Below are 22,391 nucleotides of genomic sequence, written 5' to 3'. Positions count from 1 at the left end.
ATGATGTCCTGTAGGCCATACCAATTACCGATTTCAATTTCAATTTCAATTCAAAACAAACAAGAAACAAAGCAAATTTTTGAATCAGGACTAAAAATTATTCAAAAAGAGGCTCCCCTGTTTACCCAGGTTCTCAACAGATTCTTTCTAAGGTCTAGCATGTGCAAAAACACTATTCAGCAACAGTGGAGGTAATCTCTCATCACTGTTCAATGACTGTGAACTGGTAACTCGTAACCCAAAAACAAGTCATCACAATCAACAATCAACAATCAACTAATTAACAACTACTTCAGTCACCCATCATCCATATAATCCCAATAGCATCCAATCTTTTGGAATTGGAAGTGGAATTTAAACCTGACTCCAACCAGGGACACCCTACAAGACATAATGCATAGTCTGGAATTAACTCCAGTATCTTACTCAGAGAGTTGTGGGTATTATTTCGACTTAATGAAGAAGCTTTGCCTTCTTCAGTCAAAGGCATCTCTAACAATTGTTCCTTCTTTATTGATGTAAGTTATTGAGATGTGTAATATTTTTGTAGAATAAATAAAACCTGAATAAAGTTTTGAACTTTTGTATTTCACTGAACTCCATCCTAACCTCTAATTAAGTGACAGGTGTGAGAATATAGCAAAAATAAATCTTAAGTACTCACTAGCGTTTATTTTTAGAAGAAAATTATCTGTGTGAATTGTTTGTTAAGGTTTCTTTAAGAAAACATATTATATAAAATGTATTCTTCTATTCCTTTTCTGATGTGATATAACAAATTTCTCCGAACGGGTTCAAGAAGTCTGTATTTGGAAAGATCGTTAGCGATGTAGTTTTTTCTCCACTTCTTGTATTTGACTTCGAAGTTGAATTCTTCTTACTAAATACTTAATAGTTTCGATATACTTATATACAAATAAATGAACTAATTAAAGCTATGACAAAAAGATTTTCTTAAAAAAATAGATAACAAAATAATAAGGTGGTAAGTTGTCAATATATATAGTACCTTTTCGAAAGTAGTTTGGTCCATATGAATCTTGAAAGAGACTTCATGTACAATATGTACAATAAAGACAGTAAGTCCCCCATTATGAGACATACTGCTGTCTCTGTCATGCATGATGTCTCTCTCTAAATTCAGACGTGTCAAACGCTTTTCCTACTGTATATATAATTCTCTAACAATCTAAAGTATGTTGAAATATTTGTATATTATTGATGATAACAGCTCTAGACAGTCACGAAAGTTTATCTTAAATTTATATAAGTAAAAAAGTATTAAATAAACCGATTGTTTTACTTTGTAGAAAATAAATTCTTTAGCTTGTCTAATAAAATAAGCTTTTGTACCACCACTATAAGGGGGTAAGATATTATTAATTACGAAAAGTACAATTTGTGTTATGGGGTTCAAAATTTTTACTGTTTCTTTGGACGATTCTGAAGTTTTTGTGGTGCACGTTACTTACAATTGCTTCTACATAATTACATTATATTGAGATACAAAATAAATCCAACAAATTAAAGATTTTGTTAAAAAACAGATTAAAAAAACTAGAAAAATTAATAAGTTGATAATATTAGTATAATGTTGGATATTCTTAAAAATATTTATTTTAAGAATTTATTTAAAAATATATATTCATACACTAAATATGATTTTTAATTTTTTCGCAGAATTATGAGTATGCACAAAAAATTTTTTTAATTTGAAATATACCTATTTCTGGGGATGTTTAATCCAGTGATGTAGTTAGACTTTCTATAAAAAAATTAACTAATAATAAGGATTTTTGGTGGTAGAAAACAGGACGTTTTATCTGTAAGTACGTATTTTCATTCTTTACAGTTGAAAACACTGTATAAATGACCAATAAATTAAATTAAGGAACAACAGGTAGATAAACGAAGGATCATCTAGAAATTATCTTTCCTGTTTCTTTGCCAGAATAAAAAGGAAAAAACATTTTTCAGATACTCAATAATGATGAAAATTTAAATATTCTCCCATTCTCGTTTCTTCTGAAGAAGATACAGCTCCCAAAATGACATTTCTTTTAAAATTGTTTTTTTTTTTTATATTTCCGTAACTTTGATACAATCTTGTTGAAATTTTGGTGTGTATTGTATTATTATATTTACATAAAGATAATTTGGTTTTTAATGTTTTGAAGAAAGTTGAAGTTTCATCAATATATATTTTTTTTTTCATTAGGCGTTGTCATTGTTGACAATTGATGTGACGAACATTACGAAAATTAAGATTGACATTTTCATCAACGCACAAATTTATTCCTTTTTGAAGTGATAATAATGCCCTTAGCTAATTATAATTTATTAAATGCAATTTCAATTCTATTGTTGTTCTAATTGTTCTATTTAATGGATGGCGACCTTAGAGACCATTCTACAGGAGCGTCATACCCAGAGCCAAACTATTAATTTAAAAAATTTTCAGTGAACCACTGAAGATATTCATTTCTTCATGCAAATTATTTCTTAATGTTACAGCCCATTTGTGTTAAATGATTGTTGGTAATGTGGCATTTTTCTTGCATTAGAGTTTTCATAATTCCAAAAAGGTTTGTTGTATATATTAAAAACATCACTTATAGTAAATATTTCCTTATCAGAGAAAATTATCTTTGGCGAGATAGTGTAGAACAGATTTGGAGCTATTGACAAAATTGTAATCTTAACGGCAAATTTATTAAAAAAAGTCTAAAGGTTTATAAGTAATGGTAAAAATGTAGCTGTAATTCTTTTATAGTTATCTTATTTAATAGTTAGATTATTAGTTACTAAATTATTATTAATTCTTTGGAAATCAAAGACGGAATAAATCAATAATATAATTAATTTGTATAGAATTATCTATAGACAGCAATTATTAGAACCTTGAATAAATTCTCGTTGTTTTTCACAAATTAAAAGCTTTATTTAAAATATAAAAATTTCAACAATCCATTTTTAGTATCTGTAGTACAGTAGATGAAAGAGAACTATGTCAGGTGAATACAGCGGGTGAGGTAGAACTTCCCATTGAAATGTTTCTCTGATTTTGCAACATGTAATTGAGCGTTGTCATGTAACAAAATCACTTTACCGTGTCTTTGTTCGTATAGCTGCTGTTTTTTCTTTTATGGTCGGCTGTACCCAAACGCATCAATTGAAATCGACGGCGATCTCCGGTGAAACCTTTTCTTTTCTACTGTTGAAGTAGTAACTGGTATTTATCCAGAGTTGCTAACATACCAACATTCAGAATTTTTGTATCTTATGTTAATGGGTTCCGCTTATTACAAATACAAACACAGACATATAATCTGATATTTTTTATCTTATCATACCCATTGCTTTTATACTGTTTCCATTTATTTTATTTTATTAACATTTTATTCACACGTGAACTTATAATTTTATTATGTTAGTGTAAAAAAATAGTTATTTTGTGCGTTTCGCAATTAATTTTCCACTAAGTACTCCGGACCCAACAATTAATTATTTTGGTTTATATTTGTATGGGTATTTTTTATAATTTCATTATAAAATAATAGAAAAAATTTAATTTATTTGTATTCTTTAAATTTTTAGCATCTGAGATTATAACTATAATATTTTAGTTTAAAAATTTAGTTATTTGTTTGAATTTCCCTTCCCAGTGTTTTCCTTCTATTAAAATTGGAAAACATTATTTTTTTTTCATTTCCTTTGTTCATCACATAAACTTGTTTAAAAAAACTTTCATTTTTTTATTGAAAAACTTTTTGTGTTATGTTAAAAATATGATTACGCTAAAAATACACACTTTAGTTTAATATAATTAATGAAAAATTATACATTATCATAAATAAACTGGTTTTTAAAATCTGTTATATGTTACCGAAATAAAAATTACATTTCCTTTAAAATTATATTAAGACTTTGAATAAGTTCCCGCTGTTTTTTTTCAAAAATGGAAGTAGCAGTACTACGTGTATGGAACATATATATATATATACTGTCAGAAAGATGGGAGAGAGTAGTGGCCCAATACTTTAAGTGAAATATGTTTGTTCCTTTTTGAAGTGAAAACTAATTTAGCCGCGTTGGACACTTCTTGGTAGGGGAAAATCTTATAGCTTCGCGTCACCGACATGCTCATCCTTCTTTTGTTAATAAATTCAGACAATAGAAAAAAGTTGTTGATTTGGCTGGTAACCTCTATTACTAGACCAATAAACTATACGTCTGCCGGTGTTTCAAGAGGTACCCGAAAACTAGACCTTAAGAATAAAATCCCGGAACTAGGGGGTGAGTTACAGCTGTATATTTGAAAGCATTTTGTAATCATGTAAAATTTTACTAATGCAGTGGTTTCTTTAAAGGTTTCCAGTTAAGCCAGAAATGAGGTTGACCTAATATCTATTACTGTTTTCAAAGAGGGGTTCACAGAAGAGAATGTCGTCTGAAAGGTATCTCTATATAGAAATATTCTAAATTTTCAGGATCATATTTATTTTTGATGTACTCTCAAGGAAAAAATCAGCGCCCAATTCTCTTACCATCTGTTACCAACGCGCTCAATTTCTTCGAAAAGTAATATATAATACCAAATATTGTGGGGGGTAAGTTTAGAAGGTAAATTTTCCAAATAATCGTTCAATTCAGTATTGAAATCAAGTGACCGATTGTATATATTTTGGTTCCAATTACAATCGAAGGAGGGATGTTTGTTAAACAAAAGTGAAACATATTTGTTTTTTATACCGTCAACAAAAGTGTGTAAACTGAAAATTAGTCTTTCCTAACAAATAATAGTAGATTTAATGTATTTTTAGATGTGAAAACTTCTTTAGACGCGGTGGACACTTCTTGGTAGGGAAATATTATGCGTTCGCGTCACTGACATGCTCATGACTAGCGCATGCGCAGTGTGTTGTGCAATAGGTGAAATCTCGTGCGTTCGCGTCACCGACATGCTTATAGCAGAATATCTGTAGCTATACAGTTGACGTATAGTGCTGTGTATATCTTATAAGTGAAATGGAATGGATTTAGTGAAAAATTTATTTAAATATGTCCCATGATCGAAAACTTAATACTACAAAACATAAAACGAAAATCGATGCCGCTTTTACGCGATATTTAGATAAATTTGATTCATTTCTTGCTTTAGTTACCATAAGCTTATTGTATCTTCTTAGAACAAAATGAAATAATTAAAAGTACAAAAAGTCTAAGTATTGTTGAAATTAATGATGACAATGTCGCAAACAATTAAAATAATGTTAAAAATAAAGTAAAGTGAAATTTAAGTAAATATAAATACTATCCATAAATAATATGATTGCATATTAATTGTTATTTCAGTTGAATTGTATTTATATTTTGTCATGATATTGTACAGCCCGTAATATATTTAAATAATAAAAATCCATATAAACATGCATAAAATTGTTGCTCGGAGTGTCAATAGATCAAATCAAATGATATTGATAAATTTAATTCAAATATTATGAAATTTCAAATTTTAATACTAAAAGTTTTTCACTTCTATCGACAGAACTTATTCAAGGTCTTAATAATTTCTGTCTATAGACAAATGATATGCCAATTAATTATAGTTCAAAAGAATTAATAAAATCTAATTTTATTATTATTTCAATTTTTGATTTTTATGTATTAAATCAATTAAATCGACTACTGAAAAAATCTATTTGTTCCACCTTATCTGAATAATTGTAAACGTAATAAATTCAAGTATATGAACAAAATCCAATAATGGAGACTTATTTTTATGACTAAAACGTTGTTTTAAAGATGTCTGTGGCAGTGTGGCCATTCAGCAAACCGTACCCCTCTGAACATGATATTTTCGTGAGACACGTTCGGCACTTTTGGACTCGGCACGGTTCGGTTTCTGAATCGGAACGGAACTGCTTGGACCCACATGTTTATAATACATTAGCAGCGAAGTAAATAAGATTTTGTCTGTTTCTTATAGCGTTACACAAACTTGAATATATGGAACTCGATGCGAATCTTCAACATTGTTGTTGATATATAATTTGACGAATTGTTTGAATTGTTCTTAATAAAAACTATGTTTTAAGAAAGTAAAAACCATAAAACATTCGTTAATTTATACATAAATTATCTATTATACGTTACTAGAGATTAATTTACTTCAATCATAAACTGGTATATAAAGATTGAAATTATATTTTTATATCTTGAGTAAAATTTAAGTACATTATAATAATTATTGTTTATTACTTACAATATTAATTAAAAGTAAAGTAAAACAATAATATTACTATGTACAGTCGGCTGCAGAATGGCATTACCACTTTCCAATCAAAATCCTTTGTGACTCTCTCTCGCTAAGCCCCGCCCAAAACCCCAAAAAAATGTAAGCCGTAAAACCCAGGTATACGTAACAAAGGGTCAATTGCGAGTCAAAAAATTTACTCCTGTCGATTATATAACAAGTATTTCATATTTTTGGAAACACTTCTTGAGAAAATTAGAGATTGACTAAATTAAAGAAACTTAGTTTTTGTAAATTATTATCACAGTTAATCATAAATTAAATAAAATAGCCCTATTTATAAAAACTAATAAAAATGTGTAAAATTAGGAAAAAAAATTCTTCATTTCATTCATTTTTCTCTCATCTGTTTGAGCTAAAATTAATCCTATTGATATAAACTAAGATATTTATGATTTTATTAATATATAGCAAAGGTGGCCAACCTGAGGCTCTTTGAAGGAATATTTGTGGCTCTCGATAAATGTACCCCTTTTCCCTTTTAATTCCAGAATTATCAAGAGAAGTAAAATAAATGTTTAATTTTTAATATTTAAATTCAATACATATATTTTGTACTTTTCAATAAGTATAATTTTTGTGAACAAATTTTTTTAATATCAGGGGTGGAGCTGGCCACCCCTGATATACAACATTACTTTTCCGTTAAACTATTTGAAAATATCAGTGTAATATATTATGTAACTTGTATAAAATATGTTGTGTATTATTTCGCTTGTTTGAGAATTCATTAACTAAATATAGTCATACTTTTTAGTTGTAAGCAATTGGGATAATAAATTATTATGTGATGATTTTTCACGATTTCACTCTAAGCATATATCGTGTATTAATTACAAACTGCTTATTCAGTGAACGACTAATGATCTACACAAATGTATCATAGTCCAGAATTTTCTTTAACACGAGCTTCATCACAAATCAGAGCAATTACAATAATATATATATATATATATATATATATATATATATATATATATATATATATATATATATATATATATATATATATATTGTAATTGCTCTTCATTGTCAAATTGCCAAATTGTAGTAAAAGTCTGTTAGTGTAACGATATATACTACTTTGATTATAATAAACAATCAATTTTTTTAGTAAAAATTTATTTATTTAAATTAAATGCTTAATTTTAAGCAGTAAAATAACATTTATTTAATAAAATTTTTAGTTTTCAGCAGCTAACTGTAAAAAATATCTAAAACTTTAAGGTGATGATGATACACATGATATTTAATTTAATAATAAAACTATCTTAGACCTAAATAACACAACAAATGTAAAATTAAATATTTATTATAAGTTTGTACACAAATGTAATATTCGGAATATTTATATTACAAATACATCAAACAAAGTACAAATACTGTTAAATTATTGGACAAATATGACTGCCGGACCATACATTTGGATGTTCGATCAGTTTCGAGATACACGTATATGAACAAAATTTAATTGTTTCTTGTTTTTCAAAATATTCTCCATGAAGACTGACACAATTTTTGTGAACCAATTTTCAAAGCACTTTGCCATCTTACCCCAACATAGTACTTTCAAAACAAGTGTTTAAAAGCTTGCTAAATTAAGGACTATACGGAGAATATTCCATCAGTAAAATAAAATATTATAAATATTATAATTTTATCTCTATGTATTCCATTTCCACTATAATAAAAGTAAATTATTTCAAGTTATAAAATGATTCTTTATTAAAAAAATCAAATAATTATATTTAATTATATTGTATGATTCAAATTAATTTAAAGTTTTTGTTTAATATTTAAATTAAATACAACATTTATTTTTAATCAACATACTTTTTTAATATTAACATTTGTAATCAGTTCAATTAAACAAACTTAATAATTCAGTAAATAATTTGAAGTTCTTCAAATATAAAAGAAAATTTCTCTTTTGGTTTTCATTAATCTGAACTAAATTGTTATTATGATTATTATTGAACGAGTCGTGCTGTGTAATTAATAAAATCTATACCAAATTTATTCTAAAAAGTACCAATGTTTAAGATTTATCAATAATTTTATAATTGAATATTATTGTCCACACTTTAGATATAAAATAAATGTTTGTCCTTTTTTATAGTCCTAAAACCGAATAATATGATATCTGCAATAATGTTCCTACTATATAATTATTTTTAATAGTTATATTAAATATACATTTGTATTAAATAATTTAGAATTTAATGAACAATTTGTACGGTGAACAATATTAATATTAACAAAACGGGTAGTTAATTAACACATTTGTGTTTGAAATCAAAATCATAGTATTTCTCTCAGAATTATTTTATTGTATAAGATTATTTTAATAATTATATAATATATTTTTACAATTAAATTAACCATAAATAAATATTGATTGTTTATTACATTATTATCATTGTTTATTTTATAATTGTAGTTAATTTCATAATTATATTGAAACAAAAATGTACTATATTCACACCGACTTCAAAATTTTATTCTAATAATGCAAGGTCGTCAATTAATGCCGACCGCAATTCTTATTTAAAACGCTTTGCAGGTAAATATAAAATTGGAAAAAACTAATACTAAAAACGGCATGCGTATTCACGGCAGTCGCGTTTCGATTCGGAAACCGAACATGATGAACGAAAACGAGCACTCCAAAATCGTCTTAGACCCGAGAAACCCGGTTTGCTGAATGGCCACACTGGTCTGTGGGAGGTTTTTATGGTCACTTTTCGTTTATAAGTCATAATACCAATTTCATAATGAGATTTTTTTATTTAAATTTACCCCAGTCTATTAAGGATGAACAGTTGTAGAAGGTAATTCTATATTAACAAAAAATATAAACTAATTTATTCAAGACAAGTCTAATTTACCATTTTTGTAATAATAAACATAAATGCTAAACAAAACAGGGAAACATTAATTTTCGGTGTTGAATTGGTGTCGTCCTCTATTTCAGTTAGAGTTTCAATTCCAAAAACTAGTACGGTTTCGTTCAAATTTGTGGCGTCCATAATCCACTGATTCGTTCCGTTTCTATCGAAACTATAGTATTCCATAGGTTTAAGATCATTGGTGTAAGTCAACGGCCTTCGTATGTCAGTCTGTTGATTTTTTGTAAATTCCAACACCACTCTCAGTTCGGTGTATTTTAAATTGGGGTATTTTACTTTTCGGTTCCCGCAGGTTTCGATGTCGTTGCTGTCGCAGACGTAAATCAAACAGGTGGCTATTTTGAATGTTTTCCTGCCAATCTGTTTTTGGGTGGTTAGCATGGTCATCCTGCAAAGACATATTTGATTCGTCCATTGTGAAACATAACGAAAAAATGAAGATTACTTTATATAAATGTCTTGCTCCGAATTATCTGTATAATTAACGTATCCTTTACAACTGATTCCTGCTAGTGCTATTTTGGCTTCTTTGTTATCCATGGTGATATCGTCCGTTTCATAAGGATACCTATTGTTGATGTATTTTATAATATTATTTGTAACGTTTAATGGTGCCAATACGTCTTCGTTGGGAAGCGCCCTTCCGGATTTGCCCTAAAAAATAAGTATCAACATCTTTTTTCCACTTTACATTTTGAACTATATTTTTTGAGTATAGAAAACTTACTACAAAATCAATTTTGTCAGATTGAAAGTTCACACTTTTAGTTGAATTAAAACCGCTTATCCAATTACTTGAGTATTTTCCATAAAATCCGCCCCCAGAAATTTTAAGGGCGGGTTTACTTAAGCTCGAAGCTAAAACGTTTATATTTTTTGCTTTGGCGTATCCACTTTGAATCGAAGTCGCTAAAAACAACGAAACATAATAAATATGATTGTGAGACCTAAATTATAATTTAAAAACTTACAAATATCAAAGGGAAAATGATTTTCCCAGCTCATTGGTACAATCACGTCTTTGATGGAGCCGTCTTGTAAAATTGTTTCAGAAGGATTAACCGAAAATAAATCCTCGTTGGTGATTAAGCCGAATTTCACACCAAAATCTGTTTCGAAACTTGACGTTTCATTACCTGGTGTTAAATTAGTTTCATTTGCTCCTAAGTTAATTTTACGGTAACTGAAAATTTTCAATATATTTATTTATAGCATATTTAGCTATAAAAATAACTTACGTTTTAATAATGTAACCTTTTCTGTCAAAAACAACGTTTGTGTTAAAATAGTGTGTTGTGTTTTCTTTTCGTTTTGTCTTTTCCAACAAGTTTAGAACCAAATAAATATCATGTTCTTCGGCTAAAGCAGACATTTGTAATATGTTCTGGTTAAAAATAAATCTCATTAATTATATGAAATTATATAAAATTTTCTGTTTAACTCACGTCAGAGTATGAGTTCTTATAGTTCCAATTTTCTGGTAATTCCATTGAATAAATGTCTGTTTCTGTAGTTATTCCTGTTAAACCGTATTCAGGAAAAACAACAATTGAGGCACTAATATTTTTAGTTTTTAATTCCTCCTAAAAAACAAGTAGTAAATTATTAATTACTTAACATTAAACTGTATGTTACCAATTGTCCTCTATATCCATTAATATTAGTCCTGATCCTTTGAATTCCGGTCTCAGTTTCAGAAGGGTAATATTGAACAACGACCCCATCGTAACACTAAAAATCAGATACAAAATTAATATGCAATTTATTAGTACAAAACCAGGATTGCATTTATTAAAGAATTAGCACGTAAAAGTGAAACTTATATATACAGGGTGGCCCTTGTGTAGGCGTCAACTTTTAACCTTATAACCGCTACATTCTCTCAATTAGTACTTGCTCACCCTCCACTATTCTACAAATAGATTGCACCCTCCTTGGCATATTCAAATTTAGTGAACGAATAAATTCTTCTTCCTTAAGATAAGTACAGTTTCCACTGTAAATTTGTCTTTGAAAGAATGACCTATAGAACTTAGAAGCTGTGGGTTCACAAATTACTTCAGTAACATTTCAAGTGAGTCTCAATCTGTACAGCCTTAGTATAGTCTTGAGACGTAGATGTAAGCTTTCCTAGGAACCACCTTCAGAGAGTTTTCTCTTTGGGATTCTTCTAGAGACATGACTCCATTTTACTTCCCTCCATGGTTGATGGTTGGGAGTACTCTCCATATTTATATATGTTATTTATATTTATGTTAGTTTTCACCTCTAGAAATGTTGTATTCACCGACTGTTGAGTTATGACATACTGTATACTTTTGGACCACCTATTAGGTTTAGTAATCACTTTTTGGTTGTATTCAATATTGACTTCAGAATTGCCCTGAAATTTTATTAAACCGATATGATTCGATTGTGACTTGCTGATTATGCTCTACACTAATATATTACTTTACTAATTAAATTTTAGTATATTTATTATTAATAATATATATGCTTATTCACACTAATAAAATACTTTATACACTTTATAAGTTTATTTAGTAATAAAAAATCCGGTACAAATTATCTTGTCTTTACAATAGTAATACGATAGAAGAGTTTGCCATCAACAACTAATCTGTTGATCACCCTCGATGGAAACGACACGCGATTATCGATATCAATTTTATTGACACCATATTCCTCGAAGCGAAGACAACTTCCACCTGTACCCATCTGTCTGCCGTTTCCATTGAGCATTAAGTGAAAAGTGTACGTCTTGTCAGGGGCAGATCTTAAAACGTACACCCCTACCTGTAGAACATCTAAATCACCATAGAAAGTCAAAAGAAATAACGTTTCGTCAAATTTGACGATCTCTCTCCAGCAACGATCTTGCCACAAAAAGGGCAGCCAGTAACTCGTACTCAAGTCTTCCAACAAGCGATGCTGGTCCCTCGCATGCCGTTCCATTTCCGTAGAAGCACCATCCCACGTGCACTCATTGGTGAGAGCAAAAGGGCAAAGAGACTGCTTTCTTCCGCATTCGCTCTCGTGCGCCTTCATCGCCGAACCCAAACCCTCAAATGAACATCCCAAGTCCATGTTCTTGCATGGGAAGTACAACTTCTCGAACAATCGTTCCAGACCAAAATTGCGAGCTCCCTGCTTGCAGGCTCTGCACATGGGACATCTAATGATCCGGTTGAAACAAGATCCGCAATATGCGTGACCATTGGGACACACGTTCATTGGTGGTTGCATGTAATTGAAGCAGATGCAACATTCGAATTCGCAGATCAGATTGTAGTTAATTTGGGACATAGTGATTTACGTTCTCTTAACTCTTTGATGGGTCGAGATACTTTTCTCTACAAATATATAGAAATTTGACAGGTATTATCATTTATCTCATAATTTAATTCTGGATTTCGTTTATCTAATCTGAATGATATTATTGGGTTAATTTTAAGTTAATTTGGAACATGGTGATTTATGTTCTTTTGACTGCTTCACTTGTAGATTTTCCCCTCTTTGACCCAATAAAAAAAAAGACTGCTTCACTTGATGTATTCCAGATACCCTTCTCTAGGATATATATGCAAATATGACAGGTATTATCATTTACCTCGTAATTTAATTATGGATTTCGTTAATCTTTTTACAATAGTATTATTGGCAATGGTTCTGTTTATGACCTTTTTAATCTATTTAATCTAAGAAAATTAATTTCCCACTTTGTACTCCATAGGAAAAAGTAAATCAAATAGGGATAGATAGATTGAAAAAATATTTGTTCTTGTAAACGATAAAAATTATATTTACTATTGCAAACATTTTTGAAGTGAATTATAGATTGTGACATTTATTTATATAGTATATACAGTTACGACATTTGTTACCTTCATTTCCTTATATGGATATATGAATAGTAATATTAAAAAGTTAGTCATAGGTCAAATGATCCTTAATCGTTATCGATTAATTATTCATGTTTATTTTTTTACATTAGTGGTAGTTTTAATTATTGAATAATTAAAGTATTTATTGTTCTGATAGAAGTCCTGTAATACTTAAAAGTAGGAGATCCGAATCATATCCAAGATCTTTAATTTTATTAATTTAATTAACCTATCCTAACCTAATTATTTCAAAAATTTGAAAAGAATTATAGGAACCACTCAGAAGTTTGTTGTAATTATATTATAGGTTCCTACAAAGGCATGGATAATTAAGGAAAAAATGTGAGAAGTACACTCTGAAAAATTTCGATGAAAGTCGATGAAAGAAATACAAAAGATATTACAATTTTAATTTTATAAATGTTAAACAAATTTTGGATTTAGAACTTACGTGGTATAAAGTTATTTCGTTATTGAACACAAACACAAAAAATAATATAAGTTTATGTATGAAATACATTATGTACATGTATGTAGTTGAAATTAATCTGATATAATGAAATATTTTCGTATTCTTAATCTTATCAAGAGATAAAATTTGATAAGAATTTTGGATGGGGATATTAATTTTCTTCCCTTCAAAGAATGAACATGTTATCAGGGTTAGAGAGAGGTATGTCAAAAGGCAAATATGTTTAGGGTGGATTTAGTCAGGGGATGTCAATAGAACATTGAGAGATGGTTATAAAAAGGGTAGTTAGGGTTGAATGTTAAAAAAAGTCTTACAAAGAGGAATTGATGTCATCAGGTAAATGAATGTCAGAAAACATTATAATAAGGGTAGGGGGTGGATGCTGAAAAGGTGACTATTTTTAATTTGCACTCTTGGCCGATGACGCATTCGCCAAAATTTTAAGACTCGCGTCATTGTTGACTTCTTGCGTACTTTCTCGTCTAAGAGGCGATATTTTCTTCTAATGGTAACTGCAAGGCACAGATATCATTCACTATCACAAAAACGAATTTGTTTTACTACTTAGAAACATTTGAATCGTCATCATTTTGATGATGGTGATGAAGAAAAAACAGAATTGGATTATATTAATGAGAGAATTGAGAGTAAGTGTTGGGTATTATTTTTGGTAAATGTTCCTGAAGAGTATTGAGTAAATAGTGAATCTGACGACGGTTCTAATAAATCTGCCAAAGAGTACAGTGGCGAAGATAAGGCGAACTAGAAAACTGAAAAAAAAAGATACGAAGAACAAAGAAAAGATGAAGGAGCTGTTCAAGAAGAAAAATATGAAGGGCACTTTGTCTACTGATAATAACACATTAAGGCTCAGCTGTGAAGAAACCAAAGCATTGAATTTGAAAAAAATCTAAATAGAAAGATTTATTTATATATAAAGTTGATAAATTTCATATGTTGTATAATTGTAAATATTCCCTATGAAATATATAAAACAAATTAATTTAAAAACTTGCTAATATGCTAAATAAAAATCGAGTTATCATTCTTATCATTATTATCATTACTATCATTACTATGATTATTATCATAACTATCATTACTATCATTACTATCATTACTATCATTATTATCATTACTATCATTATTATCATTATTATCATTATTATCATTATTATCATTATTATCATTATTATCATTATTATCATTATTATCATTATTATCATTATTATCATTATTATCATTATTATCATTATTATCATTATTATCATTATTATCATTATTATCATTATTATCATTATTATCATTATTATCATTATTATCATTATTATCATTATTATCATTATTATCATTATTATCATTATTATCATTATTATCATTATTATCATTATTATCATTATTATCATTATTATCATTATTATCATTATTATCATTATTATCATTATTATCATTATTATCATTATTATCATTATTATCATTATTATCATTATTATCATTATTATCATTATTATCATTATTATCATTATTATCATTATTATCATTATTATCATTATTATCATTATTATCATTATTATCATTATTATCATTATTATCATTATTATCATTATTATCATTATTATCATTATTATCATTTTTATCATTATTATCATTATTATCATTATTATCATTATTATCATTATTATCATTATTATCATTATTATCATTATTATCATTATTATCATTATTATCATTATTATCATTATTATCATTATTATCATTATTATCATTATTATCATTATTATCATTATTATCATTATTATCATTATTATCATTATTATCATTATTATCATTATTATCATTATTATCATTATTATCATTATTATCATTATTATCATTATTATCATTATTATCATTATTATCATTATTATCATTATTATCATTATTATCATTATTATCATTATTATCATTATTATCATTATTATCATTTTTATCATTATTATCATTATTATCATTATTATCATTATTATCATTATTATCATTATTATCATTATTATCATTATTATCATTATTATCATTATTATCATTATTATCATTATTATCATTATTATCATTATTATCATTCATTATTATCAATCATTATTAAATTCTATATATATATATATATATATATGTTAGCTTACGTCATCACCTTCACCGATGGACCGATGCGAGTTAAATAAGTATATTTAACAGTTTAGATAAAACTTTATTTTCTACAATTTACACTGTTCAATATAGATGCTTTATGTACAATAATTTCTGCTAGACTGCTATCCACCCCCTTGGATGGGCCTATTTAAAATAGGGAATGTTTACGTTAACCCCATTAAGGGATACTCTTAATAAGTGGACGAAAACATTCCCATGCCTAAACCACGAAGAGATAAGATAACTAACTATATATAAAACTATATCTAACATAAACACTAATATAAACACAAATACATTTAACTTGCGACGTGCTCACATCTATTTAGACTAGTTTTGTTTTATAAGCAAATCTGAAAGCGTATTATTGTGAATTTAATGTTTTTTAGTTCTTCGAATATATTTTGAGCTTGTACTGCTGTTATAATGTTTACAGATTACCGGTGCCAGGTGAATCTTTGCAAAACTGCGGAAGGGTCGAGGACGCCCCACATGTCAGGAAGGCCGTGTTAGCTTACGTCATCACCTTCACCGATGGACCGATGCGACGTGCTCACATCTATTTAGACTAGTTTTGTTTTATAAGCAAATCTGAAGTATTTGTTTACATTTAATAATCGGGGCAGTTCTTAAGAAAGAACCAGGCAGTCAAGCTTTAGATGTCGAGGGTTAAACTACGTTTGTTGTAATAAAGCGTATTATTGTGAATTTAGTGTTTTAATCAAACTAAAAAGACAGATTAACAGTCGCTAATCTATCATATATATATATATATATATATATATATATATATCGTATATATATATATACTATATATATATATATATATATATATATATATGTCGGAGGGTTCATGTGAAACGCAAGTAGTACTATGGGTTGCATACTTATAGTACTTGGGTGGAATCAGCGGAAGTGCTAAGCAGGGGATGGTACTCGAACCGAGGGTGACTGTAGAGGAGACCTGCGAGGGCGGACAGTTAAGCTCCGTCAGGGAAGCTGCGTAGAAGTCTTGGCTTGGCATAACCGTCGGGATCACCGCGTTTCATACGACTCCTACCTAATTGTTTGACTATTAGTTGTAATCCTGTGCCTGTTAGTTCAATTACATTGTAAGGACTATTTGCGTGTTATTTAATATTCGAAATGGCCGATAATCCTGACCGCGCTGCGACATATATATATATATATATATTCTTCCGTTTTAACGGGTACTTCTTTAATTGCTTCAAGAAGATCATAGCTTAGCTGAAAAATATTAATATAAATATAAAACCAGAAACGACACAATGAATTTCCTCCGATAAATCACAAATATGTGGTAATGTCCTAAAGTTAATATATGGTGCAAGAACCTGTATCAGACCTCCGTGAATGTGGTGCTCCCTATTGAGAGATCTTACTGGAAACATTCTACCAAACGTAAGAACTCCACATCACTGTCATTCATATAATGTACACAGAGAAACACAAGAAAAATCTTTTCCATGTAAATATGATTCCGTTAAATGTTGTTCAGACATTGCCCTTTTAAGAATAGGATATTAAAGTTCTTTAGTGAACTCATCCGTTGGTGTTTTGTTTCAAAAAACGAGAAAATTACGTGCCTTCTGACCACGACTCAGGGTTCATCACTTTATCAAAATTGTGTAAGTTTAAAGTGATCCTAAATGACGTATATAATACAGAAACTACAGCTTTACAAATTACTTCAGGAAAATCACATTTCAAGTAAGTCTTGATTTTTTCAACCTTCAGTTTTTTGTTTTTTCTTTTATTCTTCTAGAGACATGACTCCATTCCACTTTCTTCGTTGCTTCTTAATTGTTGGCTGTATTCTTCACATTTACATATTTATTTCACCAATGCTATATCTAACGACGGTTCAGTCACGACATACTCTGTACCTTTGGTTTTTAATCATCAGTGTCAGTGTGTTTTTTTAGTAGAAACATTTGGTTTGTATTCAATATTGACTTCAGACTTGCCCTGCTGTTAAATTAAATCGATTAATTAATGAACTTATTAATACTTGTTGATTAATTCTGATAATAATATTATACGTAATAATTCTACTTATGAATTGTGACCATCATGCCAATCCATTTCGTAACCAATCTTTTATTAAATAACTATAAGATACGTCTTCTTATTATATTGAAGTCTTACTTTACTAATTAATATTACTTACTAATATTTATATGTTGTATGTCTAATAAAATACTTTTATATGCTAATTAACTTTATTTAGTAAATAAATTTATTATTATTATTTATTGATGAGTAAATCAGTAATTATAATATATAATTATATATATGTGACCTCCATACCAATCCTTTTATAGTCCAATTAACTTTATTTAGTAATAAATAATCCGGTATAAATTATCTTGTCTTTACAATAGTAATACGATAGAAGAGTTTGCCATCAACAACTAATCTGTCGATCACCCTCGATGGAAACGACACGCGATTATCGATATCAATTTTATTGACACCATATTCCTCGAAGCGAAGACAACTTCCACCTGTACCCATCTGTCTGCCGTTTCCATTGAGCATTAAGTGAAAAGTGTACGCCTTGTCAGGGGCAGATCTTAAAACGTACACCCCTACCTGTAGAACATCTAAATCACCATAGAACGTCAAAAGAAACAACGTTTCGTCAAATTTGACGATCTCTCTCCAGCAACGATCTTGCCACAAAAAGGGCAGCCAGTAACTCGTACTCAAGTCTTCCAACAAGCGATGCTGGTCCCTCGCATGCCGTTCCATTTCCGTAGAAGCACCATCCCACGTGCACTCATTGGTGAGAGCAAAAGGGCAAAGAGACTGCTTTCTTCCGCATTCGCTCTCGTGCGCCTTCATCGCCGAACCCAAACCCTCAAATGAACATCCCAAGTCCATGTTCTTGCATGGGAAGTACAACTTCTCGAACAATCGTTCCAGACCCAAATTGCGAGCTCCCTGCTTGCAGGCTCTGCACATGGGACATCTAATGATCCGGTTGAAACAAGATCCGCAATATGCGTGGCCATTGGGACACACGTTCATTGGTGGTTGCATGTAATTGAAGCAGATGCAACATTCGAATTCGCAGATCAGATTGTAGTTAATTTGGGACATGGTGATTTATGTTCTCTTAACTGTTTGATGGGTCGTTTGTGTCCCAGATACTTTTCTCTATAAATATATACAAATTTGACAGGTATTATCATTTATCTCATAATTTAATTCTGGATTTCGTTTATCTAATCTGAATGATATTATTGGTAATAATTCTATTTATGACCTTCCTAACCTTCATGTAATGAATCTCTTCAAAATTATGCTACCTGAAAAAGTCAAATAATGAATCATCAAAGAAGGATCGACAACTAAAAGTGTCTGAAGTAGATGAAGGGATAGAGTATTCAAATGGTGATTTAGAATATGAGCCGAAAAATGAAGTTCTTAAGTTGTCAAAACAACTTTTGCTAATCCTACCTTCCGTGTCACTGGATTTGGAATTAGTCAATCTTCAACTAGTGTTCACATTCTCACAATTTTTAACGAGAACATTACTTACCTTTACTTACCGTTTTACTATGCTTAATTTGATTTTTGGGAATTAATAAAAACTCAGATCAACAATAACCTATTTATTATAACAAATAAACAAAAAAAAAACAAACCAAATATAAATAAGTCCTCGAGAACTTAAACAGTGGTAAACAATGATTTAGAAAAACACAAATAGAAAATTAAAAACTTAATCATATTCTGAAAATTTAAATTGAATGTTTAGAACAAATTATTTCTCAATTCCCAACAACAATACTTCTTTCAGTTACTTCTTGTTAAGAGTCAGACAATTAAATGTTTGCCTTGATGCCGCTTGAAAAAAGATTGTTGTTTAAGACAATTGGAAGAAATTAACACATTTCTAAACACTTTAAACACTTTGTTTTTTATATTACTGTTTTTGGTCCCGTGTTAAAGTTAAATTCAATATATCCATATTCCTCCGATTCAACGGGTACTTCTTTAATTACTTCAAGAAGATCATAATTAAATTCCTCAGCTAAAAAATATTAATCATTATTAAAATACAGTAAATCAATAAACAAATTATTAATGTAAATTAAGTATTAATGTTAGTATGGAGAATATAAATCAAATATGTAAGTTTCTTTTAATTGGGTAAAACAGTAGATTTGCTGAACAGTATTTAGTTCAAATTTTGTTCAAATTGATTTACACGACATTGTAAAAGGTTAATCTACAAAAGACAAATAAATGTCTGACATACTTACATGTAGGTATAGGAAAAGTCTCCATTAGAACTTCTTCTTCAATCTTTATATCGTCTACTTCGTCGTTTTGAACACAAGGCGCTTAAAAAAATAATATCGATTTATATAATATAATTTATAAATATATAATATTTAAACATTACTTATTAAGGTAACATATAATTGATTAGGTCCAATGAACAATTTTTCACAGGTATTCTTAATTAGAAAGAATAGTCAAGGCTCTACCGACGAAATAGTGTAAAATATAATTCACTTTTTTAAAAATCAAGTTACTAGTACAATTTTTTTGAATTTGCCTACTTTGGGACACTCCATTTTATTATTAAATTGTTTATTATGCACCATATTTAATTGTGTAAAGCTCTTGATTGCAAAATATACCGAAAAAATTACAAAAGCCAAATAAATGACGGACATCTAAATAGCGACTTATACCGATACAAAAGCGTTTACGCCCTCGATCATACACGACAGAGACAGTAAGAGTACCACTTTACCCCGTGGTAGGAGACTTACTCTTTTTGTCGTCTCTCAAGATTCGGACAGAGTATACGCTTTTCAATCGGTATAATATAGTTAATATAACATATGGTATTTACTTCTACTCTCTATCATAATTTAATTTTAATTTTTTTCCCAGACACAATTTAAAAATTCCAATTTTATTACCATAAAAATAGTAAAGTACTTAAAAAATGCTTTTATTTATAAAAAATATTCATTTGCAAATCTTTGTTGATCGGTACGTCAGAAATATGGGTTTTCTTTAGACACTTTGTATAATGAATTATCAAATAATTCAGATAAGTATTGGAGACTTATTTAATTCTTTACCTCATCTTTATTAGAGAAAATAATTAAAGCTTTACTGGTGAAGCAGGGTAAACTCAAGTTGGTTATTTAGAAAATCAATTTATTAGTACAATTCTGAGAATTCGAAAAAATATGAAAGAACTTGTCTAATGTTATATTATTAAAATGTTTATTATTATACACCATATTTAATTGTTTAAAGCAATAGATTGTAAAATATACCTAAAAGATCTCTTGTAACATAAATAATTTCCATTTTTTCACTTAAATAAAAACAATATAGGGTTTAAAAATCAAATTGATTAACACGACCTAGCTAAAAGTTAATTTACAAACACCAAATAAATGTCTGGCATACTTACATGTAATTACAGGAGAAGTCCTCAATTGAAATTGATTTTCAATCTCTATACTTTCGTCTATTTCTGTGTTTTGAACACATGGCGCTTAAATAAAAATATTATTAGTATTTTGGTCTAATTTTCAGCCTCAATTTAATAACTTTAATTTTGATACCTTAGATAAAGTAGACAATAAATAACTATTTAATATAAGATTTTATATGTGAAAAAATATTTATTTGGAAATAGTTGATATCGATAGAAACGTACGTCTCAAAATTGTGTTCTCTGTTTATTAAAACAACTTTATAAGATATACAATTGTTTACCTCCAATGAAATTTCATTGGAGACCTATTTAATTCTTTAGCTCTTCTTTATTAGAGAGAATAGTCGAAACTCTACATATAAAGCAGTGTAAATTCCAATTGGTATTTAGGAAATTAAGTTATTAGTACAATTATGGGAAATCTAAAAAGTATGAAAGAAGAACTTGTTTAGTGATTTCAAGAAAAAATATCCTTTTCCTTTTATAACACACCATATAATTATATTATTATAATGTTTATTATTATACATCATATTTAATTCTTTAAAGAAATAAATTGTAAAATATATTTAAAAGATCTCTTGTAACATAAATAACTTCGATTTCATCACTTAAGTAAGAAGTGTATAGGGTTTAAAAATCAAATTGACTCTCACAACCTATAGTTAATATACAAACACCAAATTAATGTATGGCATACTTACATTTAGTTATAGGAAAAGTCCCCAATTGAAATTGATCTTCAATCTCTATACTTTCGTTCATTTGTGTATTTTGAACACATGGCGCTTAAATAAAAATATTATTATTATTTTGATTCAATTTTCAGCCACAATTTACAAATTTTAATTTTGATACCACAGAAAAAGTGGACAATAAATAACTATTTAATAAAAGATTTTATTATATCTGGCATACTTACATGTAGTTACAGGAAAAGTCCCCAATTGAAGTTGCTCTTCAATCTTTATGCTTTCGTTCATTTGTGTGTTTTGAACACATGGAGCTTAAATAAAAATATATTATTATTATATTGATTTAATTTGCAGCCACAATTTAACAATTTTAATTTTGATTCCATAGAAAAAGTAGACAATAACTATTTAATAAAAGATTTTATATGTGAAAAAATATTTATTTGGAA

The 22,391-nt window shown here is 28.6% G+C and overlaps 4 protein-coding genes across 5 annotated transcripts in view; all 4 read right to left on the bottom strand.

Annotated features, from left to right (window-relative positions):
- The window catches only part of LOC109605890 (tubulin polymerization-promoting protein homolog), a 166,181-nt gene extending 146,813 nt beyond the window's left edge, over positions 1 to 19,368 (bottom strand). The window contains exon 1 of one of the 2 annotated variants that reach the window (XM_049962428.1): positions 19,358 to 19,368. The gene's annotated coding sequence lies outside the window, so the exon portion shown is untranslated. Of the gene's footprint in view, positions 1 to 6,076; positions 6,088 to 19,357 lie in introns of those variants that run through there. The other variant, XM_049962429.1, reaches the window with a different exon arrangement.
- LOC109606304 (vanin-like protein 1) lies at positions 9,022 to 13,605 on the bottom strand. The gene is made up of 8 exons (XM_049962422.1): positions 13,561 to 13,605; positions 10,861 to 10,956; positions 10,671 to 10,808; positions 10,464 to 10,609; positions 10,197 to 10,408; positions 9,953 to 10,134; positions 9,671 to 9,879; positions 9,022 to 9,613 (listed from the first exon to the last, which is right to left on the bottom strand). The coding sequence occupies exons 3-8, from the start codon at positions 10,713 to 10,715 to the stop codon at positions 9,196 to 9,198; spliced, it is 1,212 nt and encodes a 403-aa protein (XP_049818379.1). The 5' UTR covers positions 10,716 to 10,808; positions 10,861 to 10,956; positions 13,561 to 13,605; the 3' UTR covers positions 9,022 to 9,195.
- LOC109606305 (uncharacterized) lies at positions 18,133 to 18,873 on the bottom strand. Its single transcript, XM_020022870.2, has one exon. It carries the CDS (start codon positions 18,871 to 18,873, stop codon positions 18,133 to 18,135), a length of 741 nt encoding a protein of 246 aa, XP_019878429.2.
- Positions 19,369 to 19,419: 51 nt separating the features above from the next.
- LOC126264448 (uncharacterized) lies at positions 19,420 to 22,247 on the bottom strand. Its single transcript, XM_049962430.1, has 5 exons — positions 22,170 to 22,247; positions 21,952 to 22,035; positions 21,221 to 21,304; positions 20,043 to 20,123; positions 19,420 to 19,810 (listed from the first exon to the last, which is right to left on the bottom strand). Exons 1-5 carry the CDS (start codon positions 22,228 to 22,230, stop codon positions 19,698 to 19,700), a joined length of 423 nt encoding a protein of 140 aa, XP_049818387.1. The 5' UTR covers positions 22,231 to 22,247; the 3' UTR covers positions 19,420 to 19,697.
- Between the last annotated feature and the right edge of the window lie 144 nt (positions 22,248 to 22,391).

Source organism: Aethina tumida, chromosome 2 (assembly GCF_024364675.1).
Source record: "Aethina tumida isolate Nest 87 chromosome 2, icAetTumi1.1, whole genome shotgun sequence".
In the NCBI taxonomy this organism is placed as follows: domain Eukaryota; kingdom Metazoa; phylum Arthropoda; class Insecta; order Coleoptera; family Nitidulidae; genus Aethina; species Aethina tumida.
This window is presented reverse-complemented; position numbering and strand designations above follow the sequence as displayed.

Coding starts and splice junctions, on each gene's coding strand:
- LOC109606305 (XM_020022870.2), bottom strand. CDS start 18,873: ATGTCCCAAATTAACTACAATCTGATCTGCGAATTCGAATGTTGCATC.
- LOC126264448 (XM_049962430.1), bottom strand. CDS start 22,230: ATGAACGAAAGCATAAAGATTGAAGAGCAACTTCAATTGGGGACTTTT. Junction 22,036..22,169: donor GACTTTTCCTGTAACTACAT/GTAAGTATGCCA, acceptor TTTTTATTTAAG/CGCCATGTGTTCAAAATACA. Junction 19,811..20,042: donor GACTTTTCCTATACCTACAT/GTAAGTATGTCA, acceptor AATATTTTTTAG/CTGAGGAATTTAATTATGAT.
- LOC109606304 (XM_049962422.1), bottom strand. CDS start 10,715: ATGGAATTACCAGAAAATTGGAACTATAAGAACTCATACTCTGAC. Junction 10,409..10,463: donor AAAGGTTACATTATTAAAAC/GTAAGTTATTTT, acceptor GAAAATTTTCAG/TTACCGTAAAATTAACTTAG. Junction 9,614..9,670: donor GAGCAAGACATTTATATAAA/GTAATCTTCATT, acceptor ATGTCTTTGCAG/GATGACCATGCTAACCACCC.